Genomic DNA, 24109 nt, shown 5'->3' on the forward strand with positions numbered 1-24109 from the left:
GGAATGTGGCTCAAGTGGTAATGCACTCACCTAGCATGCGTGAGGCACTGGGTTTGATTCTCAGTACCACATAAAAATATTGTGTCCACCTAAAACTAAAAAATAATTTTCAAAAAAGTGAATGTTATGTAAAGAACTCATCTGGGGGCTGGGCTCAAGAGGTACAGCACTCACCTAGCATGCATGAGGCACTGGGTTCCATCCCCAGCACCACATAAAAATAAAGGTATTGTATCCACCTATAACTACATATTTTTTTCCCTTTAAGAGTTGATCTATATTGCTTAGGGGAAAGACAAGTCTTATATTTGATAGATATTTTCAATCTGAGGTTGTTTAGTCTGGGCTAAAGAGCTGCTAGGATAGCTTCTTTTAGTTGTGGGTGGACAGTGTATTTCATTTTTATGTAGTGCTGGGGATTTAATCCAGTGCCTCACACATGCTAGGCAAACACTATCACTGAGCCACCACCCCAGCCCCTTTAGGGTAGATTTTTAAGACTAGTTTATATATTCAGAAGCATTATTAGACGGCAGTCTCCCTTATGTGTATTCCTTGCTTTATCCCCAGGGGCCTTAAGACAGCCCATTTTCCCTTGAATATGTATCTGCTTTCACAAGTAAACCTCTAATGCTTTGGGTCTGGGGTGGAGAGAGGACAGGAAACAAAGACAATTAAATGTGATATTCTCATCAGTTTAAGGAGAGCAGAATCTAACTAAACTTTGGATTCCATTCCTCCACTGGCAATCTTCCCTAAATGAGCACACATCTGGCAACTTTCTTTTTTCCAATTCCCATTTATTTTTGGCTCTTGGGGCAATGTCATCTTTTCAATATGAAAAAAAGCAGCAAGTTCAACACAAATTAGAAATCTGAAGTGTAGGATAGGACAAAATCAACAGTAGGAAGGAAAAAGCAATAGCAAAAGAAATGAGATATTCTTTAAAAAAGGATTTTGTTGCCCCTCCTCTGGAAGTGACTCACATTTAGGTGGTAGTACATACCTTTCCACATATCAGACATATTACTCTTTGGAAGGGGGTGAAAAAGGTGGGGGTTGGGGAGGACAATTCTGGAAGCTTAGGGACCAAGGCTGGCCTTCTCCTTTTTGAAATGCACTGAGAGGTAAAGCAGAAAGAGGAAGGATTCACACCTCTCAGAGTGGGGCAGATTCCTCTAAAGGGAGAGCACAACACGGGACAGCTGAGAGGGAAGCTGCAAATGGAAAAATAATACTGTTAACACCTCTCCTGAAGCTGAGAGATGGAGCACGGAACTGCCTAAAAATGACTGTAAAAGCATAGATTCCCCTCTTTAAAAAAACTGTCCTAAAATGAAATATCCCATCCCCATCACAAGTGATTTCTACCTGCTGCTACCTTCTACCTCGAACTATTTTGCCTTAGGATGGTGGCCACTAAAAGCACCTGGCTAGTTCTAAATGGGATCTGGACAAGAACCAGCTTCTTGGGAGAATCATTTTGGAAACAGAAGATATTTAAGTGGACAGATGTGAAAAGTAGGTACCAGAAAGAAATGCAGGGTAATCCAGAATGGAAGAAATTTAAGTTTGCCAGAGTGGAAAGAGGAGACATTCAAGAAACAAATATTTATTGAGCGCCTAATATGGGTCAGGCACTGTTCTGCATGCCTCCCAAAAGGAAATAAAAAAGGAAAAAAGAAAAGGCAGTTAACACAAATTCTGAAGAAAGGGGCAGCGGAAGGCTGGGGAACTGAGAAGCCTGAGGTGATGGGGGAGCCGCCTTAGGCCTCCTCTTCAGCCTCCTCACCGAAATCCTCTTCCTCTTCTGCGGTGGCATCCTGGTACTGCTGGTACTCGGAGACAAGGTCATTCATGTTGCTCTCAGCCTCGGTGAACTCCATCTCGTCCATACCTTCACCTGTGTACCAGTGGAGGAAGGCCTTTCGGCGGAACATGGCAGTGAACTGCTCTGAGATGCGCTTGAAGAGCTCCTGGATGGCTGTACTGTTGCCAATGAAGGTAACTGCCATCTTGAGGCCACGAGGTGGGATGTCACAGACAGCTGTCTTGACATTGTTGGGGATCCATTCCACGAAGTAGCTGCTATTCTTGTTCTGCACATTCAGCATCTGCTCATCTACCTCCTTCATGGACATCCGTCCACGGAAGACTGCAGCTACAGTGAGGTACCGACCATGGCGGGGATCACAGGCAGCCATCATATTCTTCGCATCAAAGACCTGCTGGGTGAGTTCAGGCACAGTGAGGGCCCGATACTGCTGGCTTCCACGGCTGGTAAGAGGGGCAAAGCCAGGCATGAAGAAGTGGAGGCGTGGGAAGGGCACCATGTTGACTGCCAACTTGCGGAGGTCAGCATTGAGCTGGCCAGGGAAGCGGAGGCAGGTAGTGACACCGCTCATGGTGGCTGAGACGAGGTGGTTCAGGTCTCCATAGGTTGGTGTTGTCAGCTTGAGGGTACGGAAGCAGATGTCATAAAGGGCCTCGTTGTCAATGCAGTAGGTCTCATCAGTGTTCTCTACCAACTGATGGACGGAGAGGGTGGCATTGTAGGGCTCAACCACAGTATCAGACACTTTGGGTGAGGGTACTACACTGAAGGTGTTCATGATGCGGTCAGGATACTCTTCCCGGATCTTGCTAATGAGCAGGGTGCCCATTCCGGAGCCTGTGCCCCCTCCCAGTGAGTGGGTCAGCTGGAAGCCCTGCAGGCAGTCACAGCTCTCTGCCTCCTTCCGCACTACATCCAGGACTGAGTCAACCAGCTCAGCCCCTTCTGTATAGTGACCCTTGGCCCAGTTGTTACCTGCCCCAGACTGACCTGTAATGGGTTAGAGAGAAAGCTTAATTAATTATTTAAGGTTTGGAATGTACATGTTTCTACCTTTCAACTTTTAGGAAAATTCCCTTAGAGGTAGCTCCTTTCTCTTTCACCTGTGATATATTTTCATAATATCCCAAATAGTCATTTGCCTCCACCCTCCATTTCAGATTTCCTGTAACACTCCAGTGCAATAATCATCTAACTTTTTCTCTTTCTTGCACCTAAATAAAATAATATCACTAATAACATCTGCATAACTCACCAAAAACAAAGTTGTCTGGTCTGAAGATCTGGCCAAAAGGACCTGAGCGAACAGAGTCCATAGTCCCGGGTTCTAGATCCACCAGGATAGCACGAGGAACATATTTGCCACCTAGAGGGAATCAGGTAGATGTTTGAGAGCTGGCAGTGGGGAAAGTTAAGCAATTGCTGTTAGGAAACAGCCTCATATTTAAATTTGTCATGCCAAGCCCAGCCACCAGGTGGCAGCAGAGCTAGTCTTTGGCCCCTTTATGATGGGTGTCTAAAGAGGAAAATGATGGATTCATCCAAAGGGGACAATGGGCCCCCAAGAATGCAAATACTGGCTCATGTCTGTAATCCCAGCTGCTTGGGAGACTGAGCCTACGCTGCTCTCACTAGTTAGAGAACAGCTTAGGGCAACTTAGGTAAGACAGTGTCTCAAAATACAATTAAAAAATAGCTGGGCGTGGTGGCACACGCCTTTAAACTCAGAGGCTTGGGAGGCGAGAAAGGAGGGTTACAAATTTAAAGCCAGCCTCAGCAATTTAGCGAGATCCTACCTCAAAAATAAAACATTAAGCGCCCTTGAGTCCAATACCTGGTACCATAAATTTATTAAATTAATTAAAAAAGAACGAATAGAAAGAGATCCTATAGAAGTGTTAAAGAAACGAACACCCGACTTTCCTGGGTTCCTGCCCTCACCTGTGGCTTCATTGTAATACACGGAGATGCGGTCTAGCTGCAGGTCACTGTCCCCATGGTAGGTACCGGTGGGATCGATGCCGTGTTCATCACTGATCACCTCCCAGAACTGCCAAGGAAAAGCAATGAGCCCTAAGTAGTGCAAATCCCACGCAAATATGCCTCTTCACGGGATCTACATTCCAGATGGGTTGGTGGTCAGCCCTGTTCTAAGGCTTGGCATTCCGTTATCTGCCTGCCACACCTTTGCCCTAGACACTTGCACACTCAGGAAAGCGGCAGCTTTCGTTGCTCGGGATGTTAAGATGATATGCTGCTGGAAGGCCTGGCGTTCTCTAAAGTGGGAGTGAACGCATGGAAGGGCTACCCGTTCCCCTTGTAGGAACCGCCCCTGCATGCCGTACTAAAAGGGCCGTGTATGAGCCACCTAGGGCTTTTGCAGTCGACCACCCCTCCCTCCACGTGATGGCAGCGCACGCGCACTTAAAGAATCCGACAAAAGGAGATGTAGCGCGCGGGCGGGGCTCAAGGCAAATTCCGCGCGCTTAGGGGCGGGACTGCGCTCCAGCTAGCGCGTCCCCGCCGGCGGGCAGGGCTGCATTGTCCCCGCGCGACGGGGGCGCCTGGGCCACGCCCCCGTAGGGCCCCGCCCTTCGGCTACAACGTAGCAGCCGCACTTCCTCTCTGCCCCTCCCCCGCTACACTGTAACCGCGCGCAAAAAAAAAAAAAAAAAAAAAAGAAAGAAAAAAAAAATCCCCCTAAGGCCTCGGAATTTTATTCTCTGGCCAGTTTTTTTCCCCTTTCCCCCCCAACTTGCTTTATTCTTTCTCCAATATTTGGTACAGAGGGAATTACTTAATAGAAGAACCCCTTCCACCTCTCCCTCTAAGAATGTGTTGACGCCCTAAAAGGTCTTAGAGGCAATGAAAGTTAAAGGAAGCCCCTATATATATTATTCTCCATCCACATAAAAAGACGGGAACGCCCCTCGGGGATCGCAGAAACACGGAGGTCTCTGATCCTTTGTGAAGGTTGCGCGTAGTGTAGCCCACCCTGGCGCAGTGTTCCCCACCTTTGCACTGGGACTTTCGGCAGCTGCCCGCCCAGCCTCAACCCTTCCCCCGCCAGTTTTGCTCTACAAATCCCCGCCAAGCGGGGGGAGGAGGGATCCACATGGGGAAAACCTCGCCTCGCTTTGTCTCGGACCGTTTCCGCATCACTCCTGCCTGGTCCTTGGACCGTTAGAAAAATCTCCTTTAAGAAAACCCTTACAGATCCTGGGTCTTCCAGGCCCCCAAACCTGAAAGGTCCTTTTAGTAGCACTCCCCCAAAAATGTGCCTGCCGAAATAAATTGCCCATCTTTTCAAAATCAAATGCTACTACTACAAATGTGTATCCTTACAAGTAAAAAACTTTTGGAAGGCAAAGCTTGGTTAAGGATGGAGAGTGCAAATGATCCCATAACCATCCTTCGTAAATTAATCGGGATTTTTCTTCTAAGAAATATAATTAAAAGCAGAGGCTTAAAATTCTTACCTTGGCACCGATCTGGTTGCCACACTGACCGGCCTGGATGTGCACGATTTCCCTCATGGCTAGAATTTATTTTAATTTATTTTTGCTCGCCTCAATGTATGCTCGTGGCAAGGAAATATGTAATTCGTTTTCTGTGCTGGTCGCGAGCTGAAAGAAGGAACGTGCCCGGGAGGATGGAGCAGCGAGATCCGAACGCGACGGCAGGAAGATTCTGAGAGGCAGAAGAGTAGGGAGGGCGAAGGAGGGAAGGCGGGCAGGGCGGGGCGCGCGTGCGCCAGGGATGGGAGGCGGGAGAACAGCGAGAACAGCACCCGCTGGGCGGCGGGGAGACAAAGCCTTCTCCAGCCTGCCGCTGATTAGTCGATGCTGATCATGTACCAAACGGCCATTGGTTTCTACGCCAGTGGACTAGCGCAGTTCTCTCTGGGAGTCGTAGTCCTCTATTGTTGTCCACGCTGCAAAATGAAGTTACGAATGGGTGGGTACTTGGTATTTTGCTTTTTGTGGTTTTCTTATTTTTTTTAATGAAAAATTACCTTGCACAAGATTCTTTCTATGTCAGAGGTTTTTGTAGGGTTTTTTTGTTGTTGTTTGTGAAAAAATGAAATCGTTCTTGGTATGTGGGAATCTGGGGTTCCAGGAGCTAGGAGGTGGGGTAGGCACGCCCTGAAATCTGCCCACTGCGGTAGCTCTCGGGGAGACAGAACTGCTTAGCTCAGCGAAAACTGGAAGAACTGTGGTACCCTCTTCTGCTACATACATCTAGTCCTTTGGTGACCTTAGGCATAAACTTCAGTAAAAACCCCGTTCCCCCAGACACCTCAGAGGAATAAGGAAGGGATTATCCTCCTCTTTCTTTGGGACTTTTGAGTCAGAAGGCAAAGCTTGGTTAAGGATGGAGAATGCAAATAATCCCATAACCATCCTTCGTAATTAATCTTAAAAAAGAAACAAAATTGTAGCAAGTGCTTTTCAGAGTAGAGAGGTTGTCTGGAAGGAATGTTGAAAGAATAAATTGAATAGTTTAGTGAAGCTGAGATCTGGGATTTGTGGAGCTAGAAGTCTCTCTTAGTCCATGAGGGGATCAGGGCGTTAAGGTAGAGTTTGAGGACACCTTGGTCATCTTGTCAAAAGGGAACTATGGGGTGAAGTTCCTGATAGAATTTCAGTGTCTTCCCAGCCTGCCTTTATTAGACTCTGAGATGAAGTCAGTAATTTTTCAGTTTTCTAATTTCAGTGACTAGGTGTGGCTATTGCAAAGCCTCAGGATTTAAAAGGTGGGGAGGAGGAAAATGGGATGGGCTCAAGTATGAACCTCTCTGCTTCTTCCCAGTGAGTCATTCATTTGATAGATACCAAGTATCCACCAAAGCAGGATACTATGGATACAAAAATGTTTAAGAATTAGTTCTTTGACCCACAGAATCTTGAGAAGTGTATTAACAAGAAGGTGGTGTAACAGTAATGTAGTATCAAGATCATTAATTGGGGGGAGGAGGCTGGGGTTATGGCTCAGGCTCAGTGGTAGAGTGCTAGCCTAGTATGCATGAGGCACTGGGTTCGATCCCCAGCACTACATAAATATAAAAAAATAAAGACATTATGTCCACCTAAAAGTAACAAATAAATGAATAAGATCATTCATTCACATTTGACCAATACAGATCAATACCCTTTTCTAAGTCACTTAATAAATAAAGGAATATCAAATTATTTAAGGCCAGTCTACTCTTTTAAAACATAATGTTTTAAATGTCTAGGGTGTGCTTGCAATGAAAGCAGTTATAGCGTTAGAGGAAAGAGATTCAGAATTTAAAATTATAGAGAATTTGATTCAATTAGTCTTCAGGAACCTAAGCACGTTATTTAACTTCACAGAGCTTCAATGCTTCGTTTATGAAGTCAATTTTAGTATATTTGTTATAGACACAGTTAAGATACAGATCTTATTAGATTATGCACGTGTCAAATTCTCACTATTCTCTTCATGTCTTATGAAGTAAATGATTTTTTCATTCTTTCCTCGTCTCTTGAAAGGGAAGCACAGACTTTTTAAGATGTTAACAAAACAGCATTCTGTTTGCCTAGAAACGTTTGCTTTAGGTTCTTCCATTTAGGAAAATGACCTCAAAATGTCCGTCAGGGATATATTCCCATGAACAAATGACATGATTTCTACTAAACAAATCAAAAGGAAATTAAATTCCGCTGCAATGAGGAGTCCTTAAGCGCCACGCCTACGGGCTATTCTCCAAACTGCAGCCTCGAGCCACGACTGCAACCGCAACCCATTTTCATTTCTCATGAGTCAGCGGACTCCATGTCTGGGAGGACCGCGGAAGGGCGCTCTGGATGCAGGATTCGGTAGACGTCTATGGTAGAGCACTTCTATCTGCTGCCAGCACTCTCTGGCGCCAGACTCTCTGGTCGCGGTTTGGAAATCTGCGCGGGAAGTGGGCGGTAATGGGTTGTCCCTTGCGCTGCCCAATCGTGGTGCGTTATTCCGTAAACTCCTGGCGGCCTCGGATTATATTCTACTTTAACTACCAGTCCCCTGCTAGCAGCCTCCCGTTTGAGCCGTGAGGGGGCGGGGAAAGGGCGGACCTTCGAAAGTGCCTGTGCTCTGGGAGCTTCATCAATCAGCGCACTGCAGCATGTGAAAGACAGCTACAGGAGCCAATCAGCGATTCAAGTCCCTTCCGGACACGCACTCGCGCCACCCAGGTCACGGCCGTTACTGGTGGCGCGCGCGGCGACTCAAAGTAGGTAAATTCTGGGGGCCTCGCCCTCGGCTCCTCGGGTACCATCTTGATTCCTCCGGAGGGCGGGAGGGGCGTGCCTTGGGTGCGACTGGGTGGAGGTAATTTAGAAATTTGCTTCTTAGATTGTAATACTCATCCTTGTCTGGAGCCCTGAGCCGGGTATGAGCACTCAGAAAGACGTTGGGCTACGAGGAAACGCATTGGGGTGTGGGGGATCAAAGATCTTGGCCCTTGGAATTGGAGCCAGGGGTCGTGGGCATAGCTGAATTGCGCGTCAAAAGGACGGAATTAACACTTTCTCCATGGGGGCGTCCTCTTTTTCCTAGCAACAGTTTTCCTCTAGGGTGGCATCTTTCTAGGTAAATTCCACTCATGCTATTTTGAGTTTCTACCTTTTTTTATTTCTTCTTTCATCAGTAGGCTCGATGATGTCTTTTCCACAGGGTAGGATTCATGTTTGTTTGGTTCAGGATGTATCCTGAATACCTCCAACTGTGCCAGGTGCACCATAACCATAAACATGAATGATGGACCCTAGGGAAAAGACACAGTTCACTGATCCAGTCCTGGAAGTAGTGTGAAGGTTATAAGGTTTACATCATAGAGTCCTTGCTAAAAAGTTTAGGTTTTATTTTATGCTATGGGCATTGAAAGCCATCAAGAGACTATTATACAGGGAGAGAGATTATTTGGGTGATCTTGGGCAAGTCCCTTAACCCATCTATGTTGAAGTTTCTTTATCTGGGAAAAAGGAGAATAATAATACCTACTTTACAGGGAACAGTAGATGAGTCAGTATAAACTATTTAGAACAGTGCTTGACACATAGAATCCTCTTGTGTATACCAGCTGTTATGTTCTTTACACTTCAGTCTGATTACACTGAGGCGGTTTGATACAGTGTAAAAAGTGGGCTTTGCAATCAGAAGCATATTTATTTCTGTCTGCCCACCTATCTGCTGTGTTATCTTGAGCAAGTTATTTAATGTTTTAGCATTAACTGACTACTGTGCCTGACAATATAATACCCAACACATGCTTGGCACATGTTAGCAAAATGGTTTTTCAAACTGAGTTGCACTCCAGTAGTGGATGGTGAAATCAATTTAGTGGGTTGAAATCAGCATTTAAAAACTATAGTAAATTGGGTATGTAAATATAGGCCTGTAATCCCAGTGACTCAGAAGACTCAGGCAGAAGGATCATAAGCCTTGGCAGCTTAGCAAGGCCCTGTCTAAAAATTAAAAAAATAAGAAAGATCAGTGGTAGAGTGCCCCTGGATTCAATCCTCAGCCTCCCAAGTCACTGGGAATACAAGTATTCATCACCACATCCAGTTCTCAAAACTTTCTTGAGGTGGACACTTGCTAAGGTATCTAGGCTATTAGGCTTCAGTGATTCTCCTGCTGCATCGTGCCCAGTTTTCAGTTTTATTTTAGATTTGAAAAGCACATATTTGTATGTAGTTTGTACTTGGAACATTGTGATATTTCTTACTTTGTGTCATAGTAAAAAAAAAAAAAAATTTTCAGGGGCAAGGGTGCATACATGTAATCCCAACAACTCAGGAGGCTGAGACAGGAGGATTGAAAGTTCAGGGCCAGCTTTAGCAATTTATTGAGGCCATGAGCAACTTAGTGAGACCCTAAGGGCTAAGACAAAAAGGGCTGGAGATGTAGCTCAGTGGTAAAGCACCCCTGGGTTCAATTTTCAGTAACAATAAATAAATAAATAATAAGTTATTTTAGCCAAGCATGGTGACGTACACCTATAAACCCAGTGAATCAGGAGGCTGAGGCATGAGGATTACAAGTTAAGACCAATCTCAGTAACTGTCAAGACCCTGAACAATTTAGCAAGATCCTGTCTCAAAATAAAATATAAAAAGGACTGGGGATGTGGTTCAATGGTTAAATGTCCCTGGGTTCAATTTTTTGAACCAAAAAAAGTAATAAAAGGGGCTAGAGATGTAGCTCAGTGATAAGTGCCCCTGGGTTCAATCCCCAGTACCACAAATCCCAGTACTGGTTCAATACCCAGTATTGGAAATTGAACCCAGAGTCCCATGCATGCTAGATCATTCTACTACTGAGCATTATCCTCAGCCCTTTTTATTTTTTTAAAGACAGGGTCTTGCTTAGTTGTCCAGGCTGGTATGGCACTTGAAATTCTACTGCCTCAACCTCCTGAGTAGCTGGGATTATAGGCATTTGCTGCTGCACCCAACTTAAAAGACTTTTTAAAATCAATAGTGCAGGGGACTGAAATCAGGGCCTTGCACTTGCTAGGCAAATGCTGTACCATTGAGTTAACACATATAGCCACCCCAGAATATTTTTTTTAAATGCTTCAGAAGGATAGAAATAGAGTGATTGGTGGGAAGAGAAGCATCAATTACTTTTACTATCCAGGTTTATCCCTACTTATCATTCTCTCTGATGCTGTGTTACAACAAGTAATGGGGATGATGATAATGTGTTTCCTTCCCAGACCATGGAAGACACCCAGGCCATTGACTGGGATGTTGAAGAAGAGGAAGAGACAGAGCAATCTAATGAATCCTCAGGATATATCTTGGAGCCTATAGGACGACTGCATATCTTCAGTGGTGCCCACGGACCAGAAAAAGGTCAGAGGGTATTGAGTGCTGAAGTATGGATTATAGGTCTTTTATATTTTTCCTGGTTGGAGAGTTACAAGTTTACATTTGTTTCAAGGAAATATGAAAAATTGTTTTACTAGGTTGGATAAAAGGGGACTGATAGATGATTGTTCTAGGCTACACCCTGGACACTCTAGGAGTTATTTTACGTTGATAGGAGAAGATGAAGAGGATCAAATAAAAATCTACTGTGGCTGGCATGGTGGCACACGACTATAATCCCAGAGGCTCGGGAGGTTGAGGCAGGAAGATCATGAGTTCAAAGCCAGCCTCAGCAAAAGGGTTGGGGATATAACTCAGTGATTAAATGCCCCTAGGTTTAATCCTCAGTACCAAAAACAAAAAAATAAAAATACCAAAAACCTACTGTGGTCTGGAAATGGATGGTAGTGAGGTAGTAATGATTGCACAACAATGTGCTCTTTTTTTTTTTAGTTGTAGATGGACACAATACCTTTGTTTATTTATTTGTTGTTATGTGGTACTGAGGATCAAACTTGTGCCTCACACATGCTGGGCATATGCTCTACCATTGAGCTACAGCCCCAGCCCCAACAATGTGTTCTTAATACTATTGAACTGCATGCTTTAAATGACTAAAAAGGTAAATTTATATTATGTATATTTTATATAATGAAAAAATCCCCATGTAGATGGGTTGCATATGAATAATGCATTGCATATATATATATTTTTTTCTTTCTTTCTTTTAGGTGTAGATGGACACAACACAATGCCTTTATTTTTATGGGGTACTGAGAATTAACCCAGGTCCCACCTGTGCTAGGCAAGCGCTCTACCGCTGAGCCATAATCCCAGCCCGCATATATTCTTCAATTCCTAGATTTTCTAAGAATTTTGTGGAGGGCAGGATACCAGAGATTGAACCCAGAGGCTCTTACCTACTGAGCCACATTCCCAGCTGGTTTTGTATTTTATTTTGAGACAAGTTCTTGCTAAGTTGCTTAGGAACTCACTAAGTTGCTGAGCCTGGCTTTGAACTTGCGATCCTCTTGCCTTAGTCTCCCAAGTTATAGGATTTATACATGAACCACTGCACCTGGATATTCTAGGACTTTTTATTTTTCTAATGCTTTTGGGAGCTTTGAGAAAGCAGTAGGGTATTTAACTAGAAGATTTTCCTAATGACAGGCCAGGACTCTGGCATTGGAACCTGTCTACCTCTCTCATTTTTAGATTTTCCACTATTCCTCGGGAAGAATGTGATAGGCCGACTGCCTGACTGCTCTGTGACCCTGCCCTTTCCATCCATCTCCAAACAACATGCAGTGATTGAAATCTCAGCTTGGAACAAGGCACCTGTCCTCCAGGATTGTGGGAGCCTTAATGGTACTCAAATCTTGAGGCCTCCTAAGGTCCTGAGCCCTGGTTTGAGTCACCGTCTCAGGGATCAGGAATTGATTCTCTTTGCCGATTTACCCTGCCAGTACCACCACCTGGATGTCCGCCCACCCTGTGTTTCCCGGGGTCCCCTAACTGTAGAGGCAACCCCCAGGGTACAGGAAGAAACTCAGCCCTCCAGACTTCCCTTGGCTGAGGACTCAGAGGAGGAAGAAGGTAAGTTTGTGTATTGGCAGTGTGGATGAAGAGACAGGGATGATGAGTGTGATATTGTCAAGTTACTCCTTTTTGTTCTTGCCAGATTTCTCAAAAGGGTGTGTGGTGAAAGAATCAAGGACCACATCCTCCTCTTTGGCAACAGTAGTTCCAGAAAGGTAAGTACCACAGGGCTAGATATATGAGTCTTCAAATAGGAAGAACCAGGGTCTGGAGGATCAGTCTCTAACAGAGATGATCACGTTGAAAGTTGAGGCTGTGGGTTTGTATATATTCATTCACTCAGCTTATTTTTTATGGAGCACCTAGATGAACCAAGCTGGAGATAGAAGAGCAAATACTACCTGTGTCTACAACTCACAGTTAAGTGGGATATCCCTTTCCAAGAAATTCTATAGACTCTTTCTTTTCCGTTTCACAGTGATGAAGAAGGACCTTCCCTGGCCCCAGGTGACTCTTTTGCCTTCAACTTGGACAGTGACACAGATGAGGAAGAAGGTCAGCAACCAGCAGCCAGGAAGACCTCTTCAGCTGCTAGAAAATGTGCTGCAGCAGAGGCAGAGCAGCCTGAAGCCAGTGGAATTACAACTGATATGTGGCTAGGAAAAGTTCAGCCTCCAGGAGAGATCGATAAGGACCCAAAAGTCAAAAGGGATATAGGGAATAGGGTGGTACCAGTTGGGGTAATTTTGGAAAGAAGTCAACCTCCTGGGGACAACAGTGACACAGATGTGGATGAAGAGAACCGGCCTCGTGGAAAGACAGCTGAGGTCCACTTGGAAAGGGTGCAGCCTTCTGGCTTCTTGGATAGTGATACTGATGTGGAAGAAGAAGGGATCCCTGCAACCCCAGCTGTAGTGCCTATGAAGAAGAGACAAGTCTTCCATGGAGTTGGTACAAGAAGTCCTGGAACACTTGGATTGGCACATCTTCAGGAGAGCCCAGCTGGTAGTGATACAGACATGGAGGAGGGTGAGGCCCCATTGGCTGTCCCTCTGGAAAGAAGCCAAACCTCTATGGTGATTGATAGTGATACAGATGATGAAGAAGAAGTCTCAGCAGCACTCACTTTAGCACGTCTGAAAGAGAGCGGAGCTGTTTTATGGAACAGAAATGCTGATATTGAAAAGGACAGAGTCCAACCTGTGCTCCTTCAGGAAAAAAGCCTAACCACCTCTGAGAGAGATAGTGACACTGACATGGAGGAGGGGCTCCCAGTGGAAAAGAGAGAAACTGTCCTCAATGGTCATACAGACAAGGAAGAAACCCTTGTTATAGCAAATTCAGAAAACGGACAAACTCCCCTTAGAGACAATGATGTAGGTGAGGAAGCAGGGGTCCTTCTGGAGAGAAGCCAAGCTGCCTCCACCACAGGGGACATCAACATAGAAGTGAAACAGGAAGTTCCGTCAGGGCCGGCTGTTATATGTTGGGGAAAGCATCAAGTGCTTGTGAAGGGGACAAATCAAACAGATAAGGAAGCGAAGCAGGAATCAGCAAAGCTGCCCATAATGCCTCTAGAGGCAGTCCAGTCTTCTGATGAGGATGGTGAAACAGATATGGAGGTGGGCATGTCTTCAGAAGTGGCAGATGTAAGAAAGAGCCAGCTTCTGGGAGAAGGGGATGCTGAGACAGAGAGGGCTACAGCTGTACTTGAGTCAGAGGGCACTCTCAAGGTGGGGGCCTATGGTGGATCACAAGTACAGCAGATGATGGTGCACACAGGTGCTTCAGGGGAACCCCTCCAACCACAGAGAGAGGGATATCCCCTTACAGGAAAGGAGAAAAAAACACATATGAGTGAGGCCAAGGACTCCAAAGACAGCCATGATGGTAAGTGCTAACCTTTCTTCTTCCTTTGCTCTTGAAATAAACAATGGTTAAAAGGAATGGGGAGAGAATAATAGGGCTAAAGTAAAGTGTTGAGTGTTAGATATGATTTTTTTATTATCGGTCCTATACTTCCCACCAGATTCTGAAGATCTGGACCTTCAAGCTACCCAGTGCTTTGTGGAGAGGGAGAGTCAGAATCTGGACGGTGAGAACATTTGTATTGTTTGGATTCCAGTGCCAGTGGGAACTGGGAGATAGACTAGTAGTCTTTGAAGGGTGTGAAGATTGGTGGGTATAGGGCAGGAGACTGGGAATGGGACCCTGGAGTTCTGTGGAAGAGCTGTGTTTAGGCATCTATTCTCATGCAGCAGTTCAAAACTTGGAAGATTTACCCATCCAAACCTTCCTGTTTACTCTGCCCCAAGAGCTTGGCTCTTCCTGTTGCAGTTTTTAGACCCCAGGTACAAGAAGCTCTCTTCTCTGTACCCCTAACTTTTCATCCTTTTTGTTTTCTTTCTCTACATGTTTCTTTCATACTCTTTGAGTATTGTGCGATGTTTCTCCATCTCATCAGAAAAACGCACCATGTTGGGCTAGGGTTGTGGCTCAGAGGTAGAGTGCTTGCTTAGCATGGGCGAGGCCCTGGGTTAGATCCCCAATACCACATAAAAATAAATAAAGGCATTTAAAAAAAAAAAAAGAAAAACGCACCATGTTATGTCAGACTTTAATTGATTAATTTTAAAGAGACAATTGTGGTGGCACACACCTGTAATCCCAGCAATGCAGGAGGAGCACAAATTCAAAGACAGTCTCAGCAACTTAGCAAGGCCCTAAGCAACTTAGTGAGACCCTGTCTCAAAATAAAATATAAGAAGGACCGGGGGTGTGACTCAGTGGTTAAGTGCTCCTGGATTCAATCCTTAGTACCAAAAAAAAAAAAGAGAGAGAGAGGGAAAGACCACTGAGGAAGCTTTCCTGTAAGGATATGTGTATGGTCATTTTGTTTGTTTGTTTTAATTTTTTTTTTTTTAAAGAGAGAGAGAGAGAGAGAGAATTTTTAATATTTATTTTTTAGTTTTCGGCGGACACAACATCTTTGTATGTGGTGTTGAGGATCGAACCCGGGCCGCACGCATGCCAGGCGAGCGCGCTACCGCTTGAGCCACATCCCCAGCCCCTGTTTTAATATTTTTTAAAGTTGTAGATGGACACAATACCTTTATTTATTTATTTTTATGTGGTGTTGAGGATTGAACCCAGTGCCTCATGCATGTGAGGCAAGCACTCTACCCCTGAGCCATAATCCCAGCCCCTGTATGGTCAGTTTTTGTTTTCATTTTTGTTTTGGCATTAGGAATGAACCCACAGATTTGGGTACATGAGGCAAATGCCTTACCACTGAACTATATCCCAGCCCCATGTATGGTCTTTTTATAACATTAAATATTTTAGCTATCACCCTTATCCCAGCTTTTCTTTAATATTATATTTATTATCCATGAGTTTATCTTATTTGCTTCTTAACCTTAACATTTTTTATCTACCTCTCTTTTCTTTCTCTCTGACTCCTTACTTTTAGGTGCTTTGGATGAACCATGGGAAGTCTTGGCTACACAGCCATTCTGTCCGAGAGAGTCTGAGGCCACTGAACCTCAGCTCATAGCCACCCACCTTGAGGCTAATGGATCTTGCCTGTCTCCACCTAGGGCAACACCACAAGACCAATATCCGGAGAGCCCAGTTCATACAGAGCCGTTGGGGATTCAAGGCAGAGAGATACAGACTGTGGAGAAAGACATGGGTACACGAAAAGAAACAGAGAGGGTGACCCGTGAGAAAGGGCTGCTGGAGAGGGAAATCAGGGAAGGGCCACCAGAAGGAGAGAGAAAAGATGTGATGGAGGAGGAGGAAAGAACTAGAGGGTTACAGGACAGAGAGCAAAAACAGGCATTAGCTGAAGACACTCAAGAGTCTGGCAAAAAGGCGAAAAGCAACAGTCCTGAAAGGTATAGGGAGAACACGAAGGTAGAAATGGAGATATCTGAGGAAACAGAAGAGACAGAGATAGAGAAGCAGACCCTCACAAGAGAAGTATTTGAGAAAGTAGTAGAAAAACCAGTTCGAGAGAGAATGTGTGGAGCCGCTGAGTTAGAAGTGAACTTGGAGAGAGGGGAGACAGAGGGGGGAAACCAAGACCAGAAAGGACAGGCTACTAGTCCAACACCAGAGCCTGAAGTCAGGGCAGAGGAACTTCAGGGACTTGTTTCAGCCCCTGTAGTTTCTGGGAACCAGTCAGGTGGAGGAAGGGGAGCCCCGGTGAGCCCCAGGAGGCAGCAGAGAGGTAAGTGAAGGCAGAAAGGAACACAAAGTGGTATGCAACCCTCATGATAATCAATCCCTGAGCAACCAACTACTTAGAACTCAACTACCCTTTTGTTACTTTCTGTCCAGGCCACTTGAATTACAAGATGCTACCTGCTGAGACAACTTCCATGGTGAGAGTTACTTTCTTGATTTCTTCCTATTCCACAAGTCATCCCTGTATCCCACCAGTGCCCTTCTCCTGGCCATGCTTTAAGCTAATCCTCTCCCCATATTCTCACTTTTCTTCCATCATTATCCCTTCTTAGTTGGCATCCATCACTTTGCCCTTGGTACCCATTGTTTTCCATACCTGTTCCCCAAGTAGTATCTCCCTCTGACTCAGAAAGGTAGTCCCTTTCGTGTTTTGTCCTTCTTTGCCCCAACCATCCTCTTCATGTACCACCACCCACATGTGGAGAACAGTATGAGGAAAGCTTTGTAGGGAAGAGGACTGCTTCCTCCCAGGGAGGTCCCAGTCTAACGGAAGAGAGGTCACATACAGGAAGAGAAATGCCAGAGGACACACTTCCACCATAAACAAGGATCAGGAACAGTGTCCCAATTTCTCTTTCTCATTACCCTTCCTGCCTTGTTTCTGTTTTTCCCCAGGGTGATCCAGAATCCCCAGATGCTTGCCTGCCTGCTACAATGCCTGAAGCCTTAGCCCTACCCCTCAACTCCTTTAGCTCTCAGAGCCAAAAACATCCTGAACTTCAGTCCCTTCTTTCTCCTCTTTCATCTTCTGAGCCACCCATTCCTAGGACCAGGTACAAAAGGAGTCAGGAAACTCCAGAGCCTCCCCTATCTTCAGAGCTGGAACCTTTCCCCCCAAAGCCCAGTGTTAGGCCCCGTCGCTCCTCCAGGATGACACCCTCTCCACTTTCCTCTGCTGCCCTTGAACCCTCCTCTATTGCCCCCAAAGCCCAGCCTGCCACCCCTAAGTCCACAACTCGTGCCACTAAGGGAAGGACACACAAGTCCTCTGATAAGACCCCCGAACTCCAGCCTTTCACTCCCACAGAGCAGCCCATTACCCCCACACCTACATCTCGAGTCCCTCGGGTCAAGACAAATAGGTCCTCTGTCAAGACCCCTGAATCAGTTGTCCACACAGCCCCTGAACTCCAGCCTTCTACCTCCACAGACCAGCCAGACACTCCTAAGCTCACATCCCGAGTTACTCGGGGCAGGACACTCAGGTCCTCTGTCAATACACCTGAACCAGTATTCCCTATAGCCCCTGAACTCCAGTCTTCTGCTTCCACAGACCAGCCTGTCATTCCCAAACCCACATCCCGAGTCACTCGGGGAAGGACATATAGGTCCTCTGTCAAGACCCCTGAACCAGTTTTCTCTGTCACCCCTGAACTCCAGACTTCCACTCCCACAGAACAGCTCTTAACCTCTAAACCCACATTTGTAGACTCTCAGGGCAGGACACATAGGTCCTCTGTCAACACACCTGAACCAATTTTACCCACAGACTCGGAGCTCCAGCCTTCCACCTCCTCAGACCAGCCTGTCACCCCCCAGCCCCCATCCCGAGTCACTCGGGGCAGGACACACAGAACTTCTGTCAAGACCCCTGAACCAATCTTACTCACAGGCCCCAAAGTCCAGCCTTCTACCTCCATAGACCACCAGCCTGTTGCCCCCCAGCTCACATCCAGAGTCACTCGGGGCAGGACACTTAGGTCCTCTGTCAAGACCCCTGAACCAATTGTACCTACAGCCCCTGAGCACCAGCCTTCCACCTCTGCAGAGCAACCTGTCACCCCTAAATCCACATCTTGGCCCACTCGGGGTAGGACACATAGGTCTTCTGTCAAGACCCCTGAAGTAGTTGTCACCACAGCCCCTGAACTCCAGCCTTCCACCTCCATAAACCAGCCTATCACCCACAGGCCCACATCTAGAATCAGTCAGGGCAGAACACGTAAGTCTGTTGAGACTCCTGAACCAGTTGAACCATCAGCCTCTGATCCTGAGCTTCCCAACTCCACAGACCAGCCTGTCGCTTCTAAGGCAGTATGTCAGAGTGGAGCACTAGAGTCTTCAACACTAAGTGCTGCCACACTTCCTGTCACTCCTGAATTCTATCCTTCTGTTACCACAGACCAGTCTGTTCCCTTTGAGCCCACTCAAACCAGTTGTACCAGGAGACAGAGAGCTGCTGGGAAGCATGGCTCCCTTACAGCTCTCATTGTCCACAAACCTATCTCTGCACCCCCTGAACCTAAATGCCGATTCTCAAGGAACCAAAGACCAAGGGCACAGAGAGCAGCTGAATGCCTTGGAACCGTTCCTGAGCCTTCCTTTCCCCAGCTTCCTGAGGCACCCATTCATGCTTCCCAGATCCAAAAGGTGGAAGCAGCAGGTACATCTGGGTTCATCCCAGAGCCTCCACCTAAGGCCTCTCGAAGCCGCAAGAGACCTTCCACTAACATAGATTCACCCCCTCTTCAAAAACGTCCCCAAAGAGGAGATGTCTCCCAGGAGACAATGTTCCCCAAGGAGGAGGAAGAAGATCCTGAGGAGATGCCAGTGAAGGAAGAGGTGAGGAAAGGGCTGGAGACTCCAAGCAGGGAGGAAGAGCTTCAGGGCTCAGACTCTCCCACCAAGGTATTTTTCAATCCCAGGACATAGTGATTCCAGACAAGAGAAGGAGAGACCAGACAGAGGAGGAGCCCAAGGGAATACCAAGTCGAAGCCTTCGACGGACCAAATCTAACCAAGAATCAGCAGCCCCTAAAGTAGGAGAGAAGGGAACTGGGGTTACAAAGGGAGGGTGGTAGCTGGTTTGAGAGATGGGCACTCCTGGCATAGCTTGCTCTGACCAGCCCAGTCTAATCCCCCAACAGGTTCTCTTCACAGGAGTTGTGGATGCTCGTGGGGAGCGGACAGTGCTGGCATTGGGGGGGAGTCTGGCCAGTTCAGTGGCAGAGGCCTCCCACTTGGTTACTGATCGAATCCGCCGGACAGTCAAGTTCCTGTGTGCCCTAGGGAAGGGAATCCCCATCCTGTCCCTGGACTGGCTACATCAGGTGAGAGGTCAGGATATGATGACAGACCAATAGCAAGAGTGACAGGAGAAAACTGCTTACATAGCTCTGTAGGAAAATGGGAGGAAAGAGGAGACTGAGAAATGGGGCTTTAGTGATTCATACATAAAACATTTCACGTGCTGTTACCAGCTGCTAGGCAGGAGTGCTAGGTGGGGTGTGGCTGAGATCTGATGCTGATTGCTACCTCCCTTAGTCCCGCAAGGCTGGTTGCTTCTTGCCTCCAGATCAATATGTGGTGTCTGATCCTGAGCAAGAGAAGAATTTTGGCTTCAATCTTCGGGATGCCCTGCACCGGTCTCGGGAGCGAAGGCTACTGAAGGTGAGAGGCTATCTTCTGTCCTGTGCTTCTGCCTTGCACGGGTTTCACAGTGCCTCGCAGCCTTTCAGTTGCAGATATCTACTGTCACCATTTTTCTTTCTTAGGGCTATGAAATTCACGTGACCCCTGGAGTCCAGCCACCACCATCTCAGATGGGAGAGATCATCAGCTGCTGTGGAGGCACTGTCCTATCCAGCATGCCCCGGACCTATAAGGTATGGTTGGTGAGTTCTGGGTCTTCTGAAGGAGTAACTAAAAGAGGTTGCAGGATGGGCTGGGGATATAGCTCAGTTGGAAGAGTGCTTGCCTCAATGCACAAGGCCCTGTGTTTAATCTCCAGCACCACAAAAACAAATAAACAGAAGAGGTAGTGGGAATGGGAACATTTGGAGGAAATATAAAAGTATAGATGGGAAAGGGTAGGGATGAGGGAACAGATCTGCTGACACCAAATGGACTTAGTTTCATTTTGTATTTATACATTTTCAGTTGTGCATATGCTACATTTATTATCTATCCCTTTGTTCTTTTGTTTCATTTACTCTGCTGAAAAACTTTTTTTTCTTTACCCTTCCCCTACTTTTTTTTTTTTGAGATGTGTTTTACTATTATTGCCCAGGCTGGATTTTAACTTTTGGGCTTAAGTGATTCCCCCCTACTTCAGCCTTCTGAGTAGCTGGGACTATAGGCTTATGCTACTATGACGAGCTTTACTGAAGTGTTTTTTTTTTTGAGGGGGAGGGAAGTTGGTACTAGGGATTAAACCTAGGGGCACTTTATCACTGAGCTACATCCCCATCCTCCCCCTTTTTTTTAGTTGTTGATGAACCTTATTTATTCATTTATTCATTCATTCGTTCATTCATTTATTTATATGCAGTGCTGAGAATCAAACCCAGTCCCTCACACATGCCAGACAAGTGCCCTACGACTGAGACACAACCCTGGGCCCCCAGTCCTTTCTATTTTTTATTTTGAGACAGGGTCATGCTACGATGCTGAGGCTGGCCTTGAACTTGCAATTCTTCTGCCTCAGCCTCCTGAATCACTGGGATTACAGGCATGCATCACCATGCTTAGCTTTGCTGAAGTATTTTAAAGCAAACTGCAAATATATTACTGTATTACTTTCTTCTGTATACTTAAATATATATCTCCAAGAAATATGTACATTCTTTTTTTTCTCTCTTTTTTGTCAGTACTTAGTATTTAACCCAGGGTATTCTACCACTGAGCTACATCCCCAGCACTTTTTACGTTTTATTTTGAGACAGGATCTCACTAGGATTCCCAGGCATGCCTCAAACTTGAGATCCCCCCGCCTTAGTCTCCCAAGTAGATGGGGACTACAGGCATGTGCCATTACACCCAGCTGACACCCACCTCTTAAAAATAAAACAAAAAAACAAGAAGGGTTGGGGATGTAGCTCAGTATTAGAGTGCTTGCCTAGCATGCACAAGGCCCTGGGTTTGGTCCCCAGCACTGCATTAAAAAAAGAAAGAAAGAAAATAGATGCTCCAGTGCATTGCTGCATTTGTTTTTTGGGTGTTTTTTGGTTTTTGTTTTTGTTCCTGGGATTGAACCCAGGTGCACTTTACCACTGAACTACATCCTCAGCCCTTTTTATTTTTTCTTTTGAGACAGGGTCTCACTAAGTTGCTGAGGCTGACTTTGAACTCATGATCCTCCTGCCTCAGCCTCCTAAACCACTGGTATTGCAGGTGTGCTCTACCTCATCCAACTTGCATTTATTCAGTCTCCTCTTACTGTGGAGCATCGCCTAACTCATTCTGCCTTTTGTATGCCATTCACTTTCTGCCAAAACTAGATCAGTTATCCTTTAGAATATTTGCCAGTTTGTTCCCTTGTTATGTGCTATATTATTTATTCTCTATTTTATGTATTTCCTATAAATTGTAATTATTTATTTGAAGTATTAGGGATGGAATCTAGGGACCCTTCACCACTGAGCTACACCCCAAGCTCTCTTCTGCTTTTTTTTTTTCCCCCCTTGGGTACTGGGGACTGAACTCAGGGGCACTCGACCACTGAGCCACATCCCAAGCCCTATTTTGTATTTTTTATTTAGAGAGAGGGTGTCACTGAGTTGGTTAGTGCCTCACCATTGCCGAGGCTGGCTTTGAATTTGCGATTCTCTTGTCTCAGTCTCCCGAGCCACTGGGATTACAGGAGTGTGCCACTGTGTGTGGCTCTTTTTTTTTTTTTAAGTTTTCATTTTGAGATAGCATCTAAGCTGCCTAGTCCTGCCAAGGTACTGGGATTACTGATGTGCACCACCCTGCTTGGCTAATTTTAAGAGTTAGGATGAATTCAAGAGCAGCCTTTCTGGCAAGAATACTTCACAGATATCCAGCTACTTGGGAGGTGAAGACAAAAAAAATCAGAAGCCTTCCTGGAACAATTTAGCAAGACCTTGATTCAAAACAAAAAGGACTGGGGATGTGGCTCAGTGGTATAGCACTTGCCTGCCTAGCAAGTGGGTTCAATCACAACATCACTAAAAAGAAAAAGAGAATATTTTATAGGCAATAAGTACAATGAGCTTCATATCAGGAGGTACTACTTCAGTGCCCTGATTAATAGGTCCTGAATCTATTTCTAGAACTGTTTATCCCCCCTGACTTCTTTCTTTGCTCTCTCTTCCCCAGCCTCAAAGAGTTGTGATCACATGCCCCCAGGACTTCCCACGATGCTCCATTCCATCTCGGGTTGGGCTGCCCCTCCTCTCTCCTGAGTTCCTACTGACAGGAGTGCTGAAGCAGGAAGCCAAGCCAGAGGCCTTTGTCCTCTCCACTTTGGAAATGCGTTCCACCTGAAAATTCCAGCACCCTTTTCCCTACCAGACAGTAAAGTTTTCTAGAAAACAATTGGGGAAAAAAAAAAAAAAAAACTCAGGACTTTACACTGGGGTGTATTGATATGACTTATGATGGAAATGGTTGGGACCAGAAGGTTTATGGGAAAACGGGGAGATTTGGACCCACAGATTTTTTGAAATGGCCATTTTAAAATCAGCCAATCCTGGAATAGGAGTGTAGCTCAGTGGTAGAGCACTTGCCTAGCATGCATGAGGCCCTGGGTTTCAGCCCCAGCACTACCCCAAAACAACAAAAAATTGACTCATCCCATGCTCATATATCTTAATGGATGCTTGTCTTTAGCCAGACTGATGTAATTATTACTCTATGGCACACTCTCCTGCCTCCAACTTGGAAGCCATTTCTCTTCTTTTCTTTCTGGAATTCTTACTTGTCCTCGAAAAATAGTGAATACAACTTTGGCATTAGGCACTTGAAGGGATACTTGGAGTGAGTAGATATGAGGTGGAATTGTGGAATAATACTAAAATATTTTTCTCTCTCTCCCATCCCACCTGCTTAGGAGCATCCTTAGCTTTATCTTTGAGCAACTCTCTGCACTTTTCTGGCCTGCTTTTTCAGTATTTATAAAATTAGACCTTCGGCCTGATCTCTGTGATCAATAAATATTCACTCTGTGCCTTATGGTGTGGTGCAGTTTTCTTTTTGTTTGTTTTTAAATGTCTGGTTTTGAGACACCCTTTTTAAAAAATAGTTAGGAAACTGTATTTAATTTACTGTTATTTTCTATTTAGGACAAATTATGTAATATTAAAAGTTGGTCAATTATAAGGATGTAGAGAAATTGGAACACTTACATATTGGTGGTAGGAATGTAAAATGGTTTGGCCTTTAAGGAAAATAGTAACAGTTGACAGTTCCTTAAGAAGTTAAACATTAGAAATTACCATATGACTCAGCAATTTTGCTCCTAAGTATATACCCCAAAAAATGAAAACATGTTTTAAAAAATATTTATACATGAATGTTAATATCAGCATTTTCCATAATAGCCAAAAGATGGATATAATACAAATGTTCAACAAGGATGAATGGATAAAAAAAATGACATGTGCATAAGTGGAATATTATTCAACCGTAAAAAGGGATGCAGTATTGAAAAGTGCTGCAATGTTTTAAGGATTAGCCTTAAAAACATTTTGCTAAGTAAAAGAAGCCAGACACAAAAGGACACATATTATATGATTACACTTCCATGAAACATCTAGAATGGTAAAACTATAGAGACTAAGCAATATTGGTGGTTGCCAGAGGCTAGAGAGAGGAAACAATGGGTAGTCACTGCTTCATGGGTCTGGAGTTATATTTT

The 24109-nt window shown here is 45.3% G+C and overlaps 2 protein-coding genes across 2 annotated transcripts; one reads left to right on the forward strand and one right to left on the reverse strand.

Annotated features, from left to right (window-relative positions):
- Nucleotides 1–779: 779 nt before the first annotated feature.
- On the reverse strand, nucleotides 780–5542 carry Tubb (tubulin beta class I). The gene is made up of 4 exons (XM_076859016.1): nucleotides 5314–5542; nucleotides 3776–3884; nucleotides 3090–3200; nucleotides 780–2824 (listed from the first exon to the last, which is right to left on the reverse strand). The coding sequence occupies exons 1-4, from the start codon at nucleotides 5368–5370 to the stop codon at nucleotides 1767–1769; spliced, it is 1335 nt and encodes a 444-aa protein (XP_076715131.1). The 5' UTR covers nucleotides 5371–5542; the 3' UTR covers nucleotides 780–1766.
- A 2483-nt stretch (nucleotides 5543–8025) lies between these two features.
- Nucleotides 8026–23424, forward strand: Mdc1 (mediator of DNA damage checkpoint 1). Its single transcript, XM_076859017.1, has 14 exons — nucleotides 8026–8075; nucleotides 10566–10704; nucleotides 11935–12315; nucleotides 12401–12473; nucleotides 12737–14148; nucleotides 14288–14353; nucleotides 15731–16492; nucleotides 16603–16646; nucleotides 17125–19071; nucleotides 19155–19268; nucleotides 19377–19559; nucleotides 19774–19899; nucleotides 20004–20114; nucleotides 22570–23424. Exons 2-14 carry the CDS (start codon nucleotides 10569–10571, stop codon nucleotides 22735–22737), a joined length of 5523 nt encoding a protein of 1840 aa, XP_076715132.1. The 5' UTR covers nucleotides 8026–8075; nucleotides 10566–10568; the 3' UTR covers nucleotides 22738–23424.
- The last annotated feature ends 685 nt before the right edge of the window (nucleotides 23425–24109 follow it).

The sequence above is a fragment of the Callospermophilus lateralis genome, chromosome 6, assembly GCF_048772815.1.
Source record: "Callospermophilus lateralis isolate mCalLat2 chromosome 6, mCalLat2.hap1, whole genome shotgun sequence".
In the NCBI taxonomy this organism is placed as follows: Eukaryota; Metazoa; Chordata; class Mammalia; order Rodentia; family Sciuridae; genus Callospermophilus; species Callospermophilus lateralis.